Consider the following 19,784-nt stretch of genomic DNA (forward strand, 5'->3'; position numbering starts at 1 on the left):
CCTGGATCCTTGAATACTGGTCTGAGTCGGAACCAGAGTCTGAATCCGATGCCGAGTTAGATCCCAGGGCGACCTCCTGGGAAGAGGTGTGAGACGCAGGGAGCATCTTGGAGTCTGGAGAGCTGGAGGATGAGCTTGTGTGAGTAAGTTTCTGAGAACGTGCCGTCAGTCTGGCTCTGTGAGGAGGGGGCAGGGGTGCCTGCGAATCGTCTGTGGGGATGTTCAGAGCACTGGTGGAAGTGGATAACATAGGCAAGCGTTCTGGCAAGCGTTCTAAGACCTGCACCAGAGATTGAGAAACTTTGGTGCGGTCAGAGACAGACTGGGACATTGCAACAGCCCACTCGGGAGGGGAGAGAGTTACTTGGTCCTGAGCGGCGGGGGGATCGTGGGGTGCCAGCATGGCGGGAGGTTTGCAAGTCGAGCAGAAGGCTGTAGTGAGACCCGCGGGCCACTTAGTACCACAAAGAGTACAGGCGTACTATGTGACAATGTGAGAGGGACGGACTGAGAGCTCCCTGGGTTTGGGCATATGTGCCAGGCCAGGGATAATACAGAGGAGGACGCCTATGGTCAGGAAAGGGTGTGGGTCGTGTCAGGACAGAGCCTACCCGATCCTGCAGAGAAGCGGTCCCATGTCCCCCTGAAAGGCTCCGAAGGTGAGGCTGGAGCGGGTCACAGTCAGGTGCCGACGGAGTAGGGAGCTGCGTGCGGCAGAGTGATGGCGTCGTGTAGACGAAGGAGCAGAGGACGCTGCCCTGATGACGGGGCACGTCGAGGCTCCGATAGGCGGATGGAAAGGGGGGCGGGCTTGAAAGACCCGCCGTTGATAGGTCTGTGGAAGGCTCGAGGGCGTGAAGCGTCACTATGCTCCTCGGCCCTGAATAGCAGGGGGCGTATAGCCGTCGGAGGGGGACCGCCCACCGGACACGCCCCCCATACGGAGAAAAGAACGGCACATCTGCCGCGCATAATGGAAGAAGAAGGGGTAAGTGGCCCAGGGAAGCGCCATGTTTGGTGAGAGGGGGAGGGGGGAGGAGGGCAGGTAACGCCGGGGGACTGGGACCTACAGCTGAGAGACAGGGGGAAGTACCTCTCTTAGCTGGTCCGGCTGTCGTCTCTTCTTCTCCCCTTCTGAGGATGGTCTCAGGATGCCCTTCTGGATAGGGGGGGATCCTGGCTTTTCCTCCTTCCCGCACTGTCCGGTCTTGGACAGTGCAGGAGACGGTGTCAACCCCAGAAAACTGGGGGAAGGTCACCCGCAGGGACCACCGTCTCCCTCCCAGGCCACTCCGAGGAGGGGGCTGGGGTGGGGAACAGGCTAGGACTGGCCACCGAAATCACCCTGAGACACCCTAAGGTGACAGGGGATAAGTCCTGACCAGCGGGTCCGAGAGTGGGCGATGTGGGGGTAACCACACTGCTCTCTCGGTTGCTTGTGGGTTAACAGGGGACGCAGTGTTCCCTGTTAGCCTGAAGAGCTGTATCTGAAAGAGAAAAAACAAAGATTCATAAACACAACAAGGTTGGATCTGTGAAGATCCAGGTCTACCTCCTACAGACACTAAGCTTAAACTGGTGAGCTTGGTGCCTGTAGGTGGCTGTATACTGCGGAGGAGGAGCTATTTTCCTTTTTTTGCCTAGTGTCAACCTCCTCCCGACAGCAGCATACACCCATGGTCCTGTGTCCCCCAATGAAGCGAAAGAGAAATTTTGTTTTAGCCCCAGATTTTACATTTTCACACTGGGTAATGGATAAAAATGGCACCAAAATTTGTCCCATAATTTCTGTTGAATGTGGCAATACCTCATATGTGGCTGTACAGTACTGCTTGGCTATTCGGCGACACTCGGGAGGGACGGCGCGCTATTTGCCTCCTGGAGGGCAGATTTTCCTAGAATAGTTTGCGGACTCCATATACAGAGCCCCTAAATGCTAGAAGAGCAGAATCCCCCCTCAAGTGACTCAATTTTGGAAATTATACCCCTGCCAAACGTGGACACTAAATGTGGTTTAGACACACTGCGGTGCTCAGAAGGGAGGGGGATTTGGATTTGGGAGCGCAGAATTTGCTGAATTTCTTTTGGGGGGGCGAGGAGCCATTTAGCTTTTCCAGAGCCTTTGTACTACCAGTAACGAGGAAGCCCCCTATATTTCCATTAACACATGACAGACCTGAGTGGGGGCTTTTATGTGAAGCTTTTATTGGGAACATTTTACATAACATTTTAGATCACGTTTATCCGGCGCTCTACGCTGACGACTTACTTTGGGGTTTCCATCTAAGTCTCCGAATGACCTGATTCAGATGAAACCCCGGAGGGATCCATTCACTGTAATGAGATGAGGCAGCAGTTACTCTGGACTCCGTCTGGCCTCTGTTCAGCATTGTCCTTCTTTTCAGAGGTGCACAAAACTGTGCCTGACCGCGCTTTTATTTACGCCTAAAAAGATGGACACCGCCAAATCATAGCTCAGACCACAGTGCCTCCATCTGCCTCATTACGGGGAATCTTCCGCCGGGGGTCCCGTCTGAATCACGTATTTCAGAGATTTACACAGAAACCCCAGTGTAAGCGCTCAGCGTAGAGTGCAGGATAAATGTGAGCCGAGCCTTACTGCGATCTTTGGTAGGCAGAATAAACAAACCAGCAGTTGGTGAAGAATTGGTTTTATTTATTTTTTACACCGTTCCTCATGCGGTATAAGTGATTAGGCGACTTTATTCTTCGGGTCGGTGCGATTACAGCGATACCAGATTCATATCGGGTTTTTATGATTGACAGCTGTCACACACTAAATGACGCTTTTTTTTTTGCAAAAACTAATGTTTTCATCGCCATATTTAGAGAGCTATAATTTTTCCATATTTCGGCTGACAGTCATGTGATGGCTTGTTTTTTGCGGCACGAGTTGACATTTTTATTGGTACCATTTTCGGGGAAATTACAATTTTTGATTGCTTTCTATTCTGATTTTTGGGAGGCAGAATGAACAAAAACCAACAATTCAGGATTTTTTTTTGTTGTTACTTGTGTGGTAAAATTGATAAGGCAGCTTTATTCTTCGGGTGAGAGCGATTACAGCGTTTTATTCAACTTTTTTCCAGCGATATGATGAAAAGGCATAGTTTCCAATATGTTCTTCTTTACACTGTTCACTGAAGGGGTTACCTAGTGTGACACATTTATAGAGCGGGTCGCTCCGGAGGCGGCGAAACAAAACATGTGTACTTTCTTGGTTTATTTTTATACATTAAAATGTGTATTTATTAGTGTAATATATTTTATTATTTTTTAACATTTTTTTTTAGATTTTTACAATTTTTCTTTTTTTTACTGGTTTTAAACTTTTTTTTCTTAGTCCGTCTATGGGACTTTCACTTTTTTCACTTTATCCACAGGTATAATGTATTGCAATGCACTAGCATTGCAGTACATTATACCTGTAGAGAAAGCTCCTGAGAACATGCTGTGCATTGGTCTCAGGAGCTTTCCGTAGCTTGGTGACCTGGAGGTCAGTCAGATTGACTGACCGATCACAGCGATCTGGGTGCAGGGACCGACGGCACGGGTCTCTGCACCTCTGCCCCTCCTGATCACCTGTCTGTGACAGCTGTCGGCACTGAACCGTCATGCAAGTTTACACACCGTGACAGTTCAAAGTCATGATGGGAATAACACATCATGGTGCGCGAACTGACATCCAGCCATGACGGGTTATCCCCGTCCCTGATCGTGAAGGGGTTAAATGCGTGTGTGATCCACAACATGTATTACGCTGCATTTTCTTCTTCCCACAAGCCGCACATGTGGCTCTTGCTACAATAAGAAAAGATCGTTTATTGAAATGACAAATTCCTGTAGATATTTTACCCCCGGAGGATCATCGCTCAGTCCATTGTCTGTTGTGAGGGCAGCAGCTGTTTGTGTCTGACACTTTGAGAAGACATTGTGTGAAGACTCCGCAGCTTTTCTTTGGCGGTTTCCTGGATTTTGAGTTCTGCGTGTTCATCTAATGATCGGCGGATGCATCTGATGAGGTCGGAGATCCCCTGGTTTGCAGCCACAGAGATTGGGACGATTTCCTTGAAGTCAATCTGACAATCCGGGACCAATTCCTTTGGTAATGTATGTAAATAATCTAATGACAAAAAAAAAAATAGGTTGGCATACACATTGGTATAATCCAGCAGAGACCAAAAGACTTATTATGAAGATATCAACTAGATATAGCAAATAAGTACATAAAATATAACTTTTATTAATGAAAAATCTAAAAAGAAATTTATAACATGATGCCCATATGGTGTATCATAAGTAAAAAGATATAAATATCTACGATATGGCTGGACAGAATCTCAGGCCCTATTAGGTCCAGCATAGGTAAGAATAATGAAGGTATTCAAACTATGAAGTCCAAAAAGAGAACCCCACAGATACGCAAAAAAACAAGGTATATCTCACCAAACGCCCATATAGCAATATAGACGGTGATTATACCTATATCTGTGTATACCCATAGACAAAACCAGCCATTATTAAATGGTAAATAAGTATACAATCAAATAGAGCTATGAGGGGCCTTCTATTATCATCCAGGCACTCAATCCTCATAAAACATGGAAACATCTCACCCGGGGTCTTTTTATATATATCTGCTCCCCCTTTACATTCCAGGTGATGAGTTAATCCATGGAACATCCCAAGCCGAGGTATACCTCACCAAATACCCATATAGCAATATATACGGTGATCATACCTATATCTGCATATACCCATAGACATAACAAGCCATTATTAAATGGTAGGTATGTATACAGAAATAGAACTATGAGGAGCCTTCTATTACCATCCAGGCATTTAAATCCTCATAGAACATGGAAACATCTCACCCGGGGTCTTTTTATGTCTGCTCCCCCTTTACATTATAGGTGATCAGTTTGTCCACGGAACATCCCGACGCGTTTCAATTCTTCATCAGGGGTATATAGTTCCTCTTCATTAAGGGTATATCATTCCTCATTCCTGCATTGGTTCCTTAATCATATCCTAATGCCTCAAGTGGGTACACATTATGCCCTGCTTTATATGCGTGCGTTAAGCCGCGCTCCTTCATAATTACCGCGCTGACCGTGACGTGTTTCCGGTCCCAGAATACCACACTGCCGGAAGTAAACATCACGCGTTACCATGGGCATGGAACGCACTTCCGGTCCCAGAATACCCCGTTACCGGAAGTAAACGTCACGCGTTCCCATGGATATGGAACGCAAGCGTGCTGCTAGGAAACACGCATCACCTTACCAATACGTGGTGCCGCCTCACGCCATGCTGGAACCCACAGGTTCCTCCCCCATGCGATCCAGCAATCATATTAAGTGGGATAAAGGATTTTCAACAGGGGAAAAGGCCACCCTTCGTTGTCCACATCTCTATCAAAACAAATACCCCAAATAATAATAATGTGTAAGAAGGCTCTATCTGTTAGTCACCAGAAAAACTGCCTAATTGTCTAAGTAAACACGTACAGTTCTCTCCATAAATTTATACAAATAGATCATGGATTAAAAAGGTTTTTATCGAGATAGAAAAGACCATATAAGTGCAATGCTTCGGTATGTTACATGGGGGTTCCCGTGGGACAAATAGTTTCAAAGAATAATATATTAATCAATCACCAAAGCCACAGCGGACCTCTCAAGAGAAACAGAAGAAAAAAGGGGGGGGAGGCCCTAATGAAACAACTATAGTGATAACTAATCTGCTTACCCTACCTACGTGGAGGTTGGCACCCTACAAATCCTGCGCAAATGGCGCCCCCACTCTACGGTGGCTTTCCCTATCTACTTAACCCTATTCTGTCCCTATTCTGGAAGGAATGGGGCAAAGGAAAGAATCTCATTCATACCAAGTGGGGTAGTGGTGCCCAGGGTAAAGATCCAACGAGTTTCCTTTTGTAAAATGCGTAAATCCCAGTTTCCTCCTCTTATCGAAGGTGTCACCTTTTCAATGCCCATAAATTTAATGACATTGGCATCCCCCTGGTGCATAGTGTTTACATGATTAGCTATTGGGGTATCTTTCTTGTTTTTTATATCACGTAAGTGTTCTAATATCCTTTTCTTAAACTCCCTTCGTGTCTTCCCAATATATTCCAATTTGCATATACAAGTCGCTTTGTATATCACTCCCTTCGATCGACAATTAATGAGTTCCCTAATCTTGAACTCCCTCCCCTTGACAAAGCTCCTGAAAGTATTACCCTGGGTCATGGCAGAACATGCCTTGCAGTTATTACACCGATAGCAGCCAGAAACTCCTCGATCCAACCATGTGGGACTACGCTCAGACATAAAATGACTATGGACGAGACGATCCCTAAGGGACCTCCCTCTACGATAGGTAATTTGTGGTTGTGAGGCCAATTTATCTCCAACGTCCTCATCCATACGAAGGATACCCCAATGTTTCTTAAAAATCTGTTTGACCTGTTGAGATTTATTACAGAATCGTGTTATGAATCTAATTGTAGACTCTTCTTGATGTTTGGCTTTTGGAACCAATAGCTCACTTCTCTCTCTCACCAAAGACTCTCTATAGGCCTGATTCAGAACCTTTTTAGGGTATCCTCTATCTAGAAATCTATTTCTCAAGTCCCAAGCTTGTCTTTCATAGTCATTAACATCAGAGCAATTCCTCCTGAGCCTTAAAAATTGACCCTTTGGGATACCTCTCTTGAGTGGGACTGGATGATTACTTTCCCATCTCAGGAGGGTATTAGTTGCTGTTGGTTTTCTATAGGTTTCTGTCCTTAATTCGCCATTAGCCTATCTGTGAACCAATACATCTAAAAAGGCCAATTTTGTTCTATTCACTTCCGATGTAAATAGTAGACCAATCGGGTTGTCATTAAGTCTTGCGACGAATTCACGGAAACTATCCGGTGTTCCGTTCCATATCACAAAAACATCGTCAATAAATCGCAGCCACATGACAACCCCGTTGGCTAGGTCACACTCATTAAAAACCATGGTTTCTTCCCACCAGCCCAGGAGCAAATTAGCATAAGAGGGAGCACATGGGCTCCCCATTGCTGTGCCCCTGAGCTGGTGGAAATATTCCCCATCGAACGTGAAGACGTTGTTATTGAGACAAAATTCAAGGAGTTTCAAGGTGAACTCATTATGTATAGTGAATTGTCTACCCCTTGATCTTAGGTAGTAGTCAACGGCTCTTAAACCAAATTCATGGGGGATCGAGGAGTATAAGGCTTCAACATCCACACTCCCCAAAATCATGTCTTGCTCCAATACAACACCCTCGAGTTTCCTCAAGAGGTCCGCTGTGTCACGCACATACGAATTTAAAGCTATCACAAATGGTCTCAGAATTTTATCAATATATGTGCCTGCCTTATGTGTGAGGCTGTTAATTCCAGACACAATGGGTCTTGCTTTTAGTGGTTCCAGACCTTTATGGACTTTAGGAAGACCATAAAAAGTCGCTGTGATCGGGTAGGCTGGGACCAGATAGTCCTTTTCATTTTTATCAATCACTTTGTTAATGAAACCTTCCTGTACCAACTCCCTGAGTTTGTTATGTAAATCCTTAGTTGGGTTATGTGATAGTCTCCGATAACCCTCCTTCTGTTCGAGTAACCCCAAACACATTGCACGATAGTGGTCAGTATCCATGATGACATAACCCAACTTTTATGGTCTTCCTAAAGTCCATAAAGGTCTGGAACCACTAAAAGCAAGACCCATTGTGTCTGGAATTAACAGCCTCACACATAAGGCAGGCACATATATTGATAAAATTCTGAGACCATTTGTGATAGCTTTAAATTCGTATGTGCGTGACACAGCGGACCTCTTGAGGAAACTCGAGGGTGTTGTATTGGAGCAAGACATGATTTTGGGGAGTGTGGATGTTGAAGCCTTATACTCCTCGATCCCCCATGAATTTGGTTTAAGAGCCGTTGACTACTACCTAAGATCAAGGGGTAGACAATTCACTATACATAATGAGTTCACCTTGAAACTCCTTGAATTTTGTCTCAATAACAACGTCTTCACGTTCGATGGGGAATATTTCCACCAGCTCAGGGGCACAGCAATGGGGAGCCCATGTGCTCCCTCTTATGCTAATTTGCTCCTGGGCTGGTGGGAAGAAACCATGGATTTTAATGAGTGTGACCTAGCCAACGGGGTTGTCATGTGGCTGCGATTTATTGACGATGTTTTTGTGATATGGAACGGAACACCGGATAGTTTCCGTGAATTCGTCGCAAGACTTAATGACAACCCGATTGGTCTACTATTTACATCGGAAGTGAATAGAACAAAATTGGCCTTTTTAGATGTATTGGTTCACAGAGAGGCTAATGGCGAATTAAGGACAGAAACCTATAGAAAACCAACAGCAACTAATACCCTCCTGAGATGGGAAAGTAATCATCCAGTCCCACTCAAGAGAGGTATCCCAAAGGGTCAATTTTTAAGGCTCAGGAGGAATTGCTCTGATGTTAATGACTATGAAAGACAAGCTTGGGACTTGAGAAATAGATTTCTAGATAGAGGATACCCTAAAAAGGTTCTGAATCAGGCCTATAGAGAGTCTTTGGTGAGAGAGAGAAGTGAGCTATTGGTTCCAAAAGCCAAACATCAAGAAGAGTCTACAATTAGATTCATAACACGATTCTGTAATAAATCTCAACAGGTCAAACAGATTTTTAAGAAACATTGGGGTATCCTTCGTATGGATGAGGACGTTGGAGATAAATTAGCCTCACAACCACAAATTACCTATCGTAGAGGGAGGTCCCTTAGGGATCGTCTCGTCCATAGTCATTTTATGTCTGAGCGTAGTCCCACATGGTTGGATCGAGGAGTTTCTGGCTGCTATCGGTGTAATAACTGCAAGGCATGTTCTGCCATGACCCAGGGTAATACTTTCAGGAGCTTTGTCAAGGGGAGGGAGTTCAAGATTAGGGAACTCATAAATTGTCGATCGAAGGGAGTGATATACAAAGCGACTTGTATATGCAAATTGGAATATATTGGGAAGACACGAAGGGAGTTTAAGAAAAGGATATTAGAACACTTACGTGATATAAAAAACAAGAAAGATACCCCAATAGCTAATCATGTAAACACTATGCACCAGGGGGATGCCAATGTCATTAAATTTATGGGCATTGAAAAGGTGACACCTTCGATAAGAGGAGGAAACTGGGATTTACGCATTTTACAAAAGGAAACTCGTTGGATCTTTACCCTGGGCACCACTACCCCACTTGGTATGAATGAGATTCTTTCCTTTGCCCCATTCCTTCCAGAATAGGGACAGAATAGGGTTAAGTAGATAGGGAAAGCCACCGTAGAGTGGGGGCGCCATTTGCGCAGGATTTGTAGGGTGCCAACCTCCACGTAGGTAGGGTAAGCAGATTAGTTATCACTATAGTTGTTTCATTAGGGCCTCCCCCCCTTTTTCTTCTGTTTCTCTTGAGAGGTCCGCTGTGGCTTTGGTGATTGATTAATATATTATTCTTTGAAACTATTTGTCCCACGGGAACCCCCATGTAACATACCGAAGCATTGCACTTATATGGTCTTTTCTATCTCGATAAAAACCTTTTTAATCCATGATCTATTTGTATAAATTTATGGAGAGAACTGTACGTGTTTACTTAGACAATTAGGCAGTTTTTCTGGTGACTAACAGATAGAGCCTTCTTATACATTATTATTATTTGGGGTATTTGTTTTGATAGAGATGTGGACAACGGAGGGTGGCCTTTTCCCGCTGTTGAAAATCCTTTATCCCACTTAATATGATTGCTGGATCGCATGGGGGAGGAACCTGTGGGTTCCAGCATGGCGTGAGGCGGCACCACGTATTGGTAAGGTGATGCGTGTTTCCTAGCAGCACGCTTGCGTTCCATATCCATGGGAACGCGTGACGTTTACTTCCGGTAACAGGGTATTCTGGGACCGGAAGTGCGTTCCATGCCCATGGTAACGCGTGATGTTTACTTCCGGCAGTGTGGTATTCTGGGACCGGAAACACGTCACGGTCAGCGCGGTAATTATGAAGGAGCGCGGCTTAACGCACGCATATAAAGCAGGGCATAATGTGTACCCACTTGAGGCATTAGGATATGATTAAGGAACCAATGCAGGAATGAGGAATGATATACCCTTAATGAAGAGGAACTATATACCCCTGATGAAGAATTGAAACGCGTCGGGATGTTCCGTGGACAAACTGATCACCTATAATGTAAAGGGGGAGCAGACATAAAAAGACCCCGGGTGAGATGTTTCCATGTTCTATGAGGATTTAAATGCCTGGATGGTAATAGAAGGCTCCTCATAGTTCTATTTCTGTATACATACCTACCATTTAATAATGGCTTGTTATGTCTATGGGTATATGCAGATATAGGTATGATCACCGTATATATTGCTATATGGGTATTTGGTGAGGTATACCTCGGCTTGGGATGTTCCATGGATTAACTCATCACCTGGAATGTAAAGGGGGAGCAGATATATATAAAAAGACCCCGGGTGAGATGTTTCCATGTTTTATGAGGATTGAGTGCCTGGATGATAATAGAAGGCCCCTCATAGCTCTATTTGATTGTATACTTATTTACCATTTAATAATGGCTGGTTTTGTCTATGGGTATACACAGATATAGGTATAATCACCGTCTATATTGCTATATGGGCGTTTGGTGAGATATACCTTGTTTTTTTGCGTATCTGTGGGGTTCTCTTTTTGGACTTCATAGTTTGAATACCTTCATTATTCTTACTTATGCTGGACCTAATAGGGCCTGAGATTCTGTCCAGCCATATCGTAGATATTTATATCTCTTTACTTATGATACACCATATGGGCATCATGTTATAAATTTCTTTTTAGACTTTTCATTAATAAAAGTTATATTTTATGTACTTATTTGCTATATCTGGCATACACATTGGACATTTTCGTGGAGGCGCAAGAACACTATACAATTGTCCAAGTGCCCCTTTCTTTCTGCAACCGCGGCTGGTCAGTGACACATATGTGTTTGTTGCCGCCTTAGGCGATTGACACACCCGGGCACCGGGCGGAAAGGCCTTACAGAACTCCCCACCTCCTCTGGGCGTGACACTGCCAATCCGCCACATGCCCACAATGTCAGATTTCTTACCCTTTGGATTTTCCAGTTGCTTCATCAACTCCTGGAACATGTCATCAGCTTCAGGCAGATCCATCTTATTGACCGCTAGTAAGGCCGGCTTATCCAGCAGCTCTTCTTTGTACAATTCCAGCTCCTAAAATATTATTATTTCTTTTAATATGGTTTAATTAACTTGAAAGCGACTAAAATGTATTACCAAACATGATTAATAGACAAGAGGGGCGCTGTTTCTAGAGAAAAAAAATACTTAAAAGCTAGAAAAGGACTCCTGTAAATACACATGGACCATTAACTTTGCATCTAACAAAAGGTCTTAAAGGGGTTATCAAGCGTCTGACACTTTAACCTTTCCCGACTTTTTTATTTTTCTATTCACATAGATGTATTAGGGCTTTTTTTTTTTTTTTTTTTACATGACAAGTTGTAGTTTTGAATGACACCATTCACTAAACCATTTAATGTACTGAGAAACGGGGGGAAAAAATGCGGTGAAATTGAGCAAGGCACGCAATACATTTTTACATTTATTTTTACAGCAATCATTGCGCGGTAAAAATGATCTGGCAACATGATTCTCCAGGATTGTGCGATTACAGTGATAACATATAGGTTTTTTAAGTTTAGCCAGTGTAAAAAAAAAATTAAATAAAAATAAATAAATAAGAAATTTGTAAAAAAAAAAAAAAAAAAAACATTTTTGCTTGTGCCATTTTCTAACACTTGTAAAGTTTCCATATTTTGGTCAAAGGAGCTGTGTGGGGGCTTGTTTTTCACGCCGTGAGCCAAAGTTAATATTGATACCCCTTTGTAGTACATTCAATGTTTTGAGGGCTCGTTATTGCATTCATTCTGCAGTGTTGTGGCAGCTGAAAAAAAAAACGTAATTCTGGAGCTTCAATTTTTTTTTCTCTCTTTACAGTTTTTACCGATCGGGTTAATTTTATATTTTAACCCCTTAACCCCCGAGGGTGGTTTGCACGTTAATGACCAGGCCAATTTTTACAATTCTGACCACTGTCACTTTATGAGGTAATTACTCTGGAACGCTTCAACGGATCCCCCTGATTCTGAGAATGTTTTTTCGTGACATATTGTACTTCATGACTGTGGTAAAATTTATTCGATATCACTTGCGCTTATTTGTGAAAAAAATGGAAATTTGGCGAAAATTTTGAAAATTTTGCAATTTTCAAAATTTGAATTTTTATGCCCTTAAATCAGAGAGATATGTCACACAAAAGAGTTAATAAATAACATTTCCCACATGTCTACTTTACATCAGCACAATTTTGGAACCAAAATTTTTTTTGTTAGGGAGCTATAAGGGTTAAAAGTTGACCAGCGATTTCTCATTTTTCCAACAAAATTTACAAAACCATTTTTTTAGGGACCACATCACATTTGAAGTCACTTTGAGAGGTCTTTATGACAGAAAAAAAACAAAAGTGACACCATTCTAAAGACTGCACCCCTTCAAGGTACTCAAAACCACATTCAAGAACTTTATTAACCCTTCAGGTGCTTCACAGGAATTTTTGGAATGTGGAAGAAAAAAATTAACATTTAACTTTTTTCACAAAAATGTTACTTTAGACCCAATTTTTTTTTTTCACAGGGGTAACAAGAAAAAATGGACCCCAAAATTTGTTGTGCAATTTCCCCTGGGCATGCAGATACCCCATATGTGGGGAAAAAACACTGTTTGGGCGCATGGCAGGGCTCGGAAGAGAAGGAGCGCCATTTGACTTTTTGATTGTAAAATTTGCTTGAATAATTAGCGGACGCCATGTTGCGTTTGGAGAGCCCCTGTGTGCCCAAACATTGGAGCTCCCCCACAAGTGACACCATTTTGGAAACTAGACCCCCCAAGGCACCTATCTAGATGCATAGTGAGCACTTGGAACCCCCAGGTGCTTCATAAATTGATTCGTAAAAATGAAAAAGTGTTTTGTTTTTTTCACTTTTTCATTTTTATGAATCAATTTGTGAAGCACCTAGGGGTTCCAAGTGCTCACTATGCATCTAGATAGGTGCCTTGGGTGGTCTAGTTTCCAAAATGGGGTCACTTGTGGGGGAGCTCCAATGTTTGGGCACACAGGGACTCTCCAAATGCAACATGGTATCCGCTAACAAATTGTCGGCTCAAATTGTTAGCGGACACCATGTTGCGTTTGGAGAGCCCCTGTGTGCCCAAACATTGGAGCTCCCCCACAAGTGACCCCATTTTGGAAACTAGACCCCCCAAGGCACCTATATAGATGCATAGTGAGCACTTGGAACCCCCAGGTGCTTCACAAATTGATTCATAAAAATAAAAAAGTGTTTTTTTTTTCACTTTTTCATTTTTAAGAATCAATTTGTGAAGCACCTGGGGGTTGCAAGTGCTCACTATGCATCTAGATAGGTGCCTTGGGGGGTCTAGTTTCCAAAATTGGGTCACTTGTGGGGGAGCTCCAATGTTTGGACACACAGGGACTCTCCAAGTGCAACATGGTATCTGCTAACAAATTGTCGGCTCAAATTGTTAGCGGACACCATGTTGCGTTTGGAGAGCCCCTGTGTGCCCAAACATTGGAGCTCCCCCACAAGTGACCCCATTTTGGAAACTAGACCCCCCAAGGCACCTATCTAGATGCATAGTGAGCACTTGGAACCCCCAGGTGCTTCACAAATTGATTCATAAAGATGAAAAAGTGTTTTTTTTCACTTTTCCATTTTTACGAATCAATTTGTGAAGCACCTGGGGGTTCCAAGTGCTCACTATGCATCTAGATAGGTGCCTTGGGGGGTCTAGTTTCCAAAATGGGGTCACTTGTGGGGGAGCTCCAATGTTTAGGCATGCAGGGTCTCTCCAAACGCAACATGGCGTCCGCTAACAATTTGAGCCGATTTTCCATTCAATTTGTTAGCGGACACCATGTCGCGTTTGGAGAGCCCCTGATGTGCCTAAACAGTGGAGCTCCCCCACAAGTGACCCCATTTTGGAAACTATACCCCTCAAGGATTTTATTAAGGTGTATAGTGAACATCTTGAACCCAGAGGTACGACACAGAATTTGATAACATTAGGTCATCATATTGAATAAGTTGTCATTAGTCTTGAGCGCAAGTGCTCGCTACTTGAGTTTGCATTGGGTACTCAGGTATGCACCATGTACAGCGTGTGCTCGAGTGACATGCTCGAGTCCCTGCTCCGCATGTTTCACGGTTATTAGACACCCAAAAAAAAACATGCGGGGATCGCTCGTGCATGGCAGGCAATCCCCGCAAAGTTTTTTTGGCCGCGAAGCATATGGGGCGGAGACTCGAGCATGTCACTCAAATACCCACGATACTCAGTGCATACCAGAGCACCCGATGCAAACTCAAGTAGCGAGCACTTTTTTTCTTACTTTTGAAAAAAATCCTAACCCCATCACAACCCTAACCCCAAACCCAGCCCTAACCCTAGCCCAACCCTAACCCGAGAGTTTATTTTTTACGCCGTTCCTCGTGCGGTATAAGTGATTAGACGACTTTATTCTTCGGGTCGGTGTGATTACAGCAATACCAGAATCATATGGGGTTTTTATGATTGACAGCTGTCACACACTAAAAGACACATTTTTTGTAAAATCTAGTTTTTGCATCGCCATATTTTGAGAGCTATAATTTTTCCAGATTTTGGCAGACAGTCATGTGACGGCTCGTTTTTTGCGGGATGAGTTGACGTTGTTATTGGTGCCATTTTCAGGCACTTAACCATTTTTGATCGCTTTCTATTCCGATTTTTGGGATGCAGAATAAACAAAAAGCAACAATTCAGGAATTGTGTTTTTTGTTTTTTTTTATTCTGTTCCGCGTGTGGTAAAATTGATAAGGCAGCTTTATTCTTCGGGTCAGTACGTTTACAGCAGTACCACATTTATATCGTTTTTCTATGTTTTGCACTTTTACATAATAAAAGCAATTTTATAGAAAAAAATATTTTTTAGCATAGCTTTATTCTGAGAGCTATAACTTTTTTATTTTTCGGCTGATGGAGCTGTATGGCGGCTCGTTTTTTGCGGGATGAGATGACGATTTCAGCGGTACCATTTTCATTTATATTTGTCTTTTTGATCGCGTGTTATTCCATTTTTTGTTTGGCGGTATGGTGATAAAGCATTGTTTTTTGCTTCGTTTTTTATTTTTATTTTTTACCGTGTTCACTGAAGGGGTTAACTAGTGGGACAGTTTTATAGGTCAGGTTGTTCCGGACGCGGCGATACCAAATATGTGCACTTTTATTGGTTTCTTTATAATAATATTTATTGATGGGTACATTATATTTTTATTTTTGGTGGATTATTTTTTTTTAAATATTTTTGCAATTTTTTTTTTAGTTTTTTTTTCACTTTCTGATAGTTTTTATACTTTATTACTTTGTCCCACTATGGGACTTTCACTTTTTTTTCTCTGATCGCCTGCATGGCACAGGAATGCAGCACCATCCCTGTGCCATGCAGGCTGTCAGCGCTGGACAGGGAGAAGATTGTTTGGAGATGCACTGCGCATGTCCAAAAAATCTTCCTGCTGTCTGGTGACCCGGATGTTGTCATGACGACATCGGGTCGTCATGGCAACATCCTGGAAGCCACGGCAGACAGCGCTGGAAGCCGGAAGAGGAGGTGATTATCTGTGATCACCTCCCCTTGCCACTGCAATGCTGCGATCGACTTCGATCGCAGCATCGCGGGGGTTAATGTGCTGGGAGCGGTGCGTGACCGCTCCCTGCACATAGTATCGGGTGTCAGCTGTGACAATCAGCTGACAGCCGGCGGAGATCGCGCCCGCACAGCCTGTGTGCGCGCGCAATCGCCATGACGTACTAATACGGGTCTGGCTCTTAAGTCCCAGGGCACAGACGCGTATTAGTACGTCAAATGTTGTTAAGGGGTTAATAGATATTTAGCAGATTTGCAGCTGCCGTTGCAACCCATTGGCATCCGCACGCTCGTGTTGTGGGCCGGGAATGGCCGCTTACAACAGGGCGACCCAAGGGCCACGCTCTGGGAAATGCTGCTGTAAGAGATTGACAGCAGGATTTAACAGGTTAACAGCAGCGGGAAGAGCTCAGCTCCACCCACAGCTGTTAGAGACAGATGATGGCTGAATAACACAACCATCATCTGCTGGAGAAAAAAAAAAGTTTCTGAACCCACGTCAAGGAAGGACATAAAAAAGTAGGTTATAGGTCAGGAAGGGTATAAAAAGGAAATCAGCAGAGAATGGAGAACTAAAAGCACGGATGTGTAAGATAAGGTCTGGGGCTTAGTGTCTTGATGTCATATTTAAGCCTGGAAACTGGGCTTTCTAATAATCCCAGGATCAAAGTTTCACTTCCTAGTTCTATGAAAGTAGGCGAAGCTGTAAGAGGTCACAGCCTGTTAGGCTATGTGCACACATTGAATATTTGCTGCAGATTTTTCTGCATCAAAAAAAAGAGTGTTGGCAGGAGAAACGTTGCAGAAAATAAAAAAAATTTTACGCATTTTTTCCATTTTTTCCTATTTATTTGAATAGGTGAAAAATGCTGAAAGAATTGATGCGCTGCAGATTTGGAAAAATGCTTTGATGGTTGAAATCCGCAAGGAAAAAAAAAAATAAAGCAGTGTGTGCATGAGACTTCAGAAAGCTTATTCCTTATGCTGCTTCTGTAAAGCGCTACATTTTTTACCCTTCAAAAAATATTAGACAAAAACGCAGGGTGTGAATAAGCCTTTACTGTCACGTCTTCCCCCAGTAACGCCTCCGGTAATACAGGAACATTTCCATTCAAAGTGTATATGATCACTGCCACATCTAAGGGAGGAAGGGATTCATTTTTTCTACTAAAGGGACTGTTTCTCTTCTAATCCCTACCCCCTGCAATATTCTCTGGAAGCACATCTGCACAGCAGGGTACTCACCAGCGTCAGCAGCTGCAGCGTCTCAAAGGCCGTTCTGAATGGAGACTTGACGGAAAGCTGAAATCCAGAAACATCGACCTAGAAGAGGATACAAAAATCGACAGCAGACAAACAGGAATTGGGTTTCATGTCGAGATAAATCAGAAATGTCCAAATCGAGGTTATGCATGACTGCTGTCCATGATGCATGGGTGTAATCGTGCCAACAGTGACCCATCAACCACACGGCTCTTCCCATCTCTGCCACCGGATGGCATCTCACTCACATAAGAGAGCACCATGCAGCATCTTCTCAAGGGGGTCTATCTGGGGGGTAAGGTTAGGGGTGCCCCCTTCTGTTACTTTTCAGCATCAGCATATTCATGCATTTGATATTCCCAGAAAGTATCAGAAAACTTACTACAAAGAGCAGCTGCTTCGTCCGCTCCACGTGCTTGAGAAATTTGTGGCCCATTCCTCTGTTGAGGTGCGCACCTTCTATTAAACCAGGGAGATCGGCAACAGAAATCTACAGAAAAAGTCACAATCCAGGAAAAGATCAAAGAAGCAACCGAATAAAGATAGAATGAAACATTTAAGGTGTATTGGTCTCCTCCGGAAAATAGTGGGGTCACAGGAGCTGTGCCCGCTCCACTCAGGGCAGGTGCCGGCTGTGTTACACACAAAACAGCAGCATGTAAGTGGTTAAATGCAGCTGCCTTTTAACAGCAGCTTCCATTGCTGCACTTAACCACTTACATGCTGCTGTCAATCACCGTTCACCACTTCGAATAGCCCTGTTTTTCTCCAGTTAACAAGAATTAAAAAAATAAATAAATTTGCCACATCTGTAAAAATCTAAAAAAAAATTAAAAAAAATAAAATTTAGCCCATAGAGTAAACGGCATAAAACAAAAAAATCTATGAACGCCAAAAATGAAATAAAAAGTGACGAAAAAAGTTGTATGTTTCCTAAAATGGTACCAGTAAAAATTGGCATCAACAAAAAAAAACCCTCACATGGCTGCAAGAACTAAAAAATAATATTAATAAAAAAAATAAAAAAGTTATGGGTCTTTAGTTTTACACAGCTCTGATTTTTAAGCCACAAAAAAAAAAAAAAAAAAAAAAAAAAAAACTAGAACAACATCTAATGCACAAGCACATTTTACATCTATGGCGGGAGGAAAACGAATATGGCGTCAGTTATCTCGGAGGAATGGAAGGATTGGATGGCTAAAAAATATGTCAGATGAGAGTCCAGTTCTCCCAATGATGTCAGCGGCACAGTGTTATTACCTGCTTGTAGTCGGGGTACATGATTTTTCCCACTTCGGGTTGCACTGTTGTAACTGTAAGACAAAAGTGATGAAGGCTTTAACTGTGAGTCAAATGTCAACTCATGAATGAGCTGTGATGGACATTTCTGTTGCAGGTCATGTGCAGGGTGTATAGAGCAGACACTATACCGGGCAGATTGCAGCCAGCACATGCCTCCAACAACAGCGGCAAGAACCAGCTCTGATCCCTGCTGTTTAATCATTTACATGCTGCTTTCAATCACCGGCTAATACAAACCCCCCCTCATTGATCCTCTAAAAAGCACCCCCATGGCTACCATCTTAGTCCTCTCAAAATCACCCTCACCTTTTCCCTCTCAAAAAGACATATTTTGTATTGTTGCACCATAAATGCCAATCTTTGAAAGCATAAAATTACAGGTACTTAGAGTGAATCTGTCACCCCCTGGCACTTATCAGACCTCTAATATGGGCATACAGGTGATAGAAATGTGAATCTATACTTACCTGTATGCCCATATTAGTGATCTAATTGCTTTGAAAATGCTTTTTATAAAATCTTTTTACCTATGCTTGGCGTCTGGGGGAAGCCAAGAAATCCACGCCTACTTAATTAATTTCAAAATTCCCCCCCCCCCCGTGCATCACAGGGCCTTGTGATGTGCAGTTCCCGTGCCGGATCCCGCGCCTGCGCAATCTACCTTGTGCGCAAGGAGCGGTAATTCCGGCAATCTGTGTATCCTTGTGGAGCAGGGATCTTCTGCGCAGGCGCCGGGAAGGCAGAGTGACTCTCAGCAAATTAAAATAATTAACTAAAAACACCTGCAAAGGCTTCCTACGCGTTTAAAAAGGTCCCTTAGTCTGTTTCAGTAGGATCCACAATCATGGGGAAGACTGCTGACTTGACAGATGTCCAGAAGGCCGTCTACCAGGACATTTTAGAGCACTTCATGCTTCCCTCTGCCAACAAGCTTTATGGAGATGGAGATGTCATTCTCCAGCAGGACTTGGCCCCTGTCCACACGGCCAAAAGTACCAATACCTGGTTTACAAACAACAGTATCACTGTGCTTGATTGGCAGCAAACTCGCCTGACCTTAACCCCATAGAGAATCTATTATAGAGAATCTATGGGGTATTGTCAAGAGGAAGATGAGAGACACCAGACCCAACAATGCAGACGAGCTGAAGGCTGCTATCAAAGCCACCTGAGCTTCCATAACACCTCAGCAGTGCCACAGGCTGATCGCCTCCATGCCACAGGCTGATCGCCTCCATGCCACATTGCCGCATTGATGCAGTAATTGATGCAAAAGGAGCCCGACCAAGTATTGAGGGCATTTACTGAACATACATTTCAGTAGGACATTT

The 19,784-nt window shown here is 43.4% G+C and overlaps 1 protein-coding gene across 1 annotated transcript in view; it reads right to left on the minus strand.

Moving 5' to 3' along the window:
- Nucleotides 1-2,656: 2,656 nt before the first annotated feature.
- Nucleotides 2,657-19,784, minus strand: part of GTPBP10 (GTP binding protein 10) — a 30,212-nt gene continuing 13,084 nt past the window's right edge. The window contains exons 5-9 of the mRNA XM_073677449.1: nt 18,412-18,464; nt 17,534-17,641; nt 17,134-17,211; nt 11,213-11,336; nt 2,657-4,144 (exon numbers count right to left, since the gene is read on the minus strand). Of these exons, the coding sequence (XP_073533550.1) occupies nt 3,894-4,144; nt 11,213-11,336; nt 17,134-17,211; nt 17,534-17,641; nt 18,412-18,464 (614 nt within the window). The 3' untranslated portion in view covers nt 2,657-3,893. The remainder of the gene's footprint in view (nt 4,145-11,212; nt 11,337-17,133; nt 17,212-17,533; nt 17,642-18,411; nt 18,465-19,784) is intronic.

This window comes from Phyllobates terribilis, unplaced genomic scaffold, assembly GCF_046119375.1.
Source record: "Phyllobates terribilis strain yellow unplaced genomic scaffold, ASM4611937v1 Scaffold_4__5_contigs__length_816908805, whole genome shotgun sequence".
NCBI lineage: Eukaryota > Metazoa > Chordata > Amphibia > Anura > Dendrobatidae > Phyllobates > Phyllobates terribilis.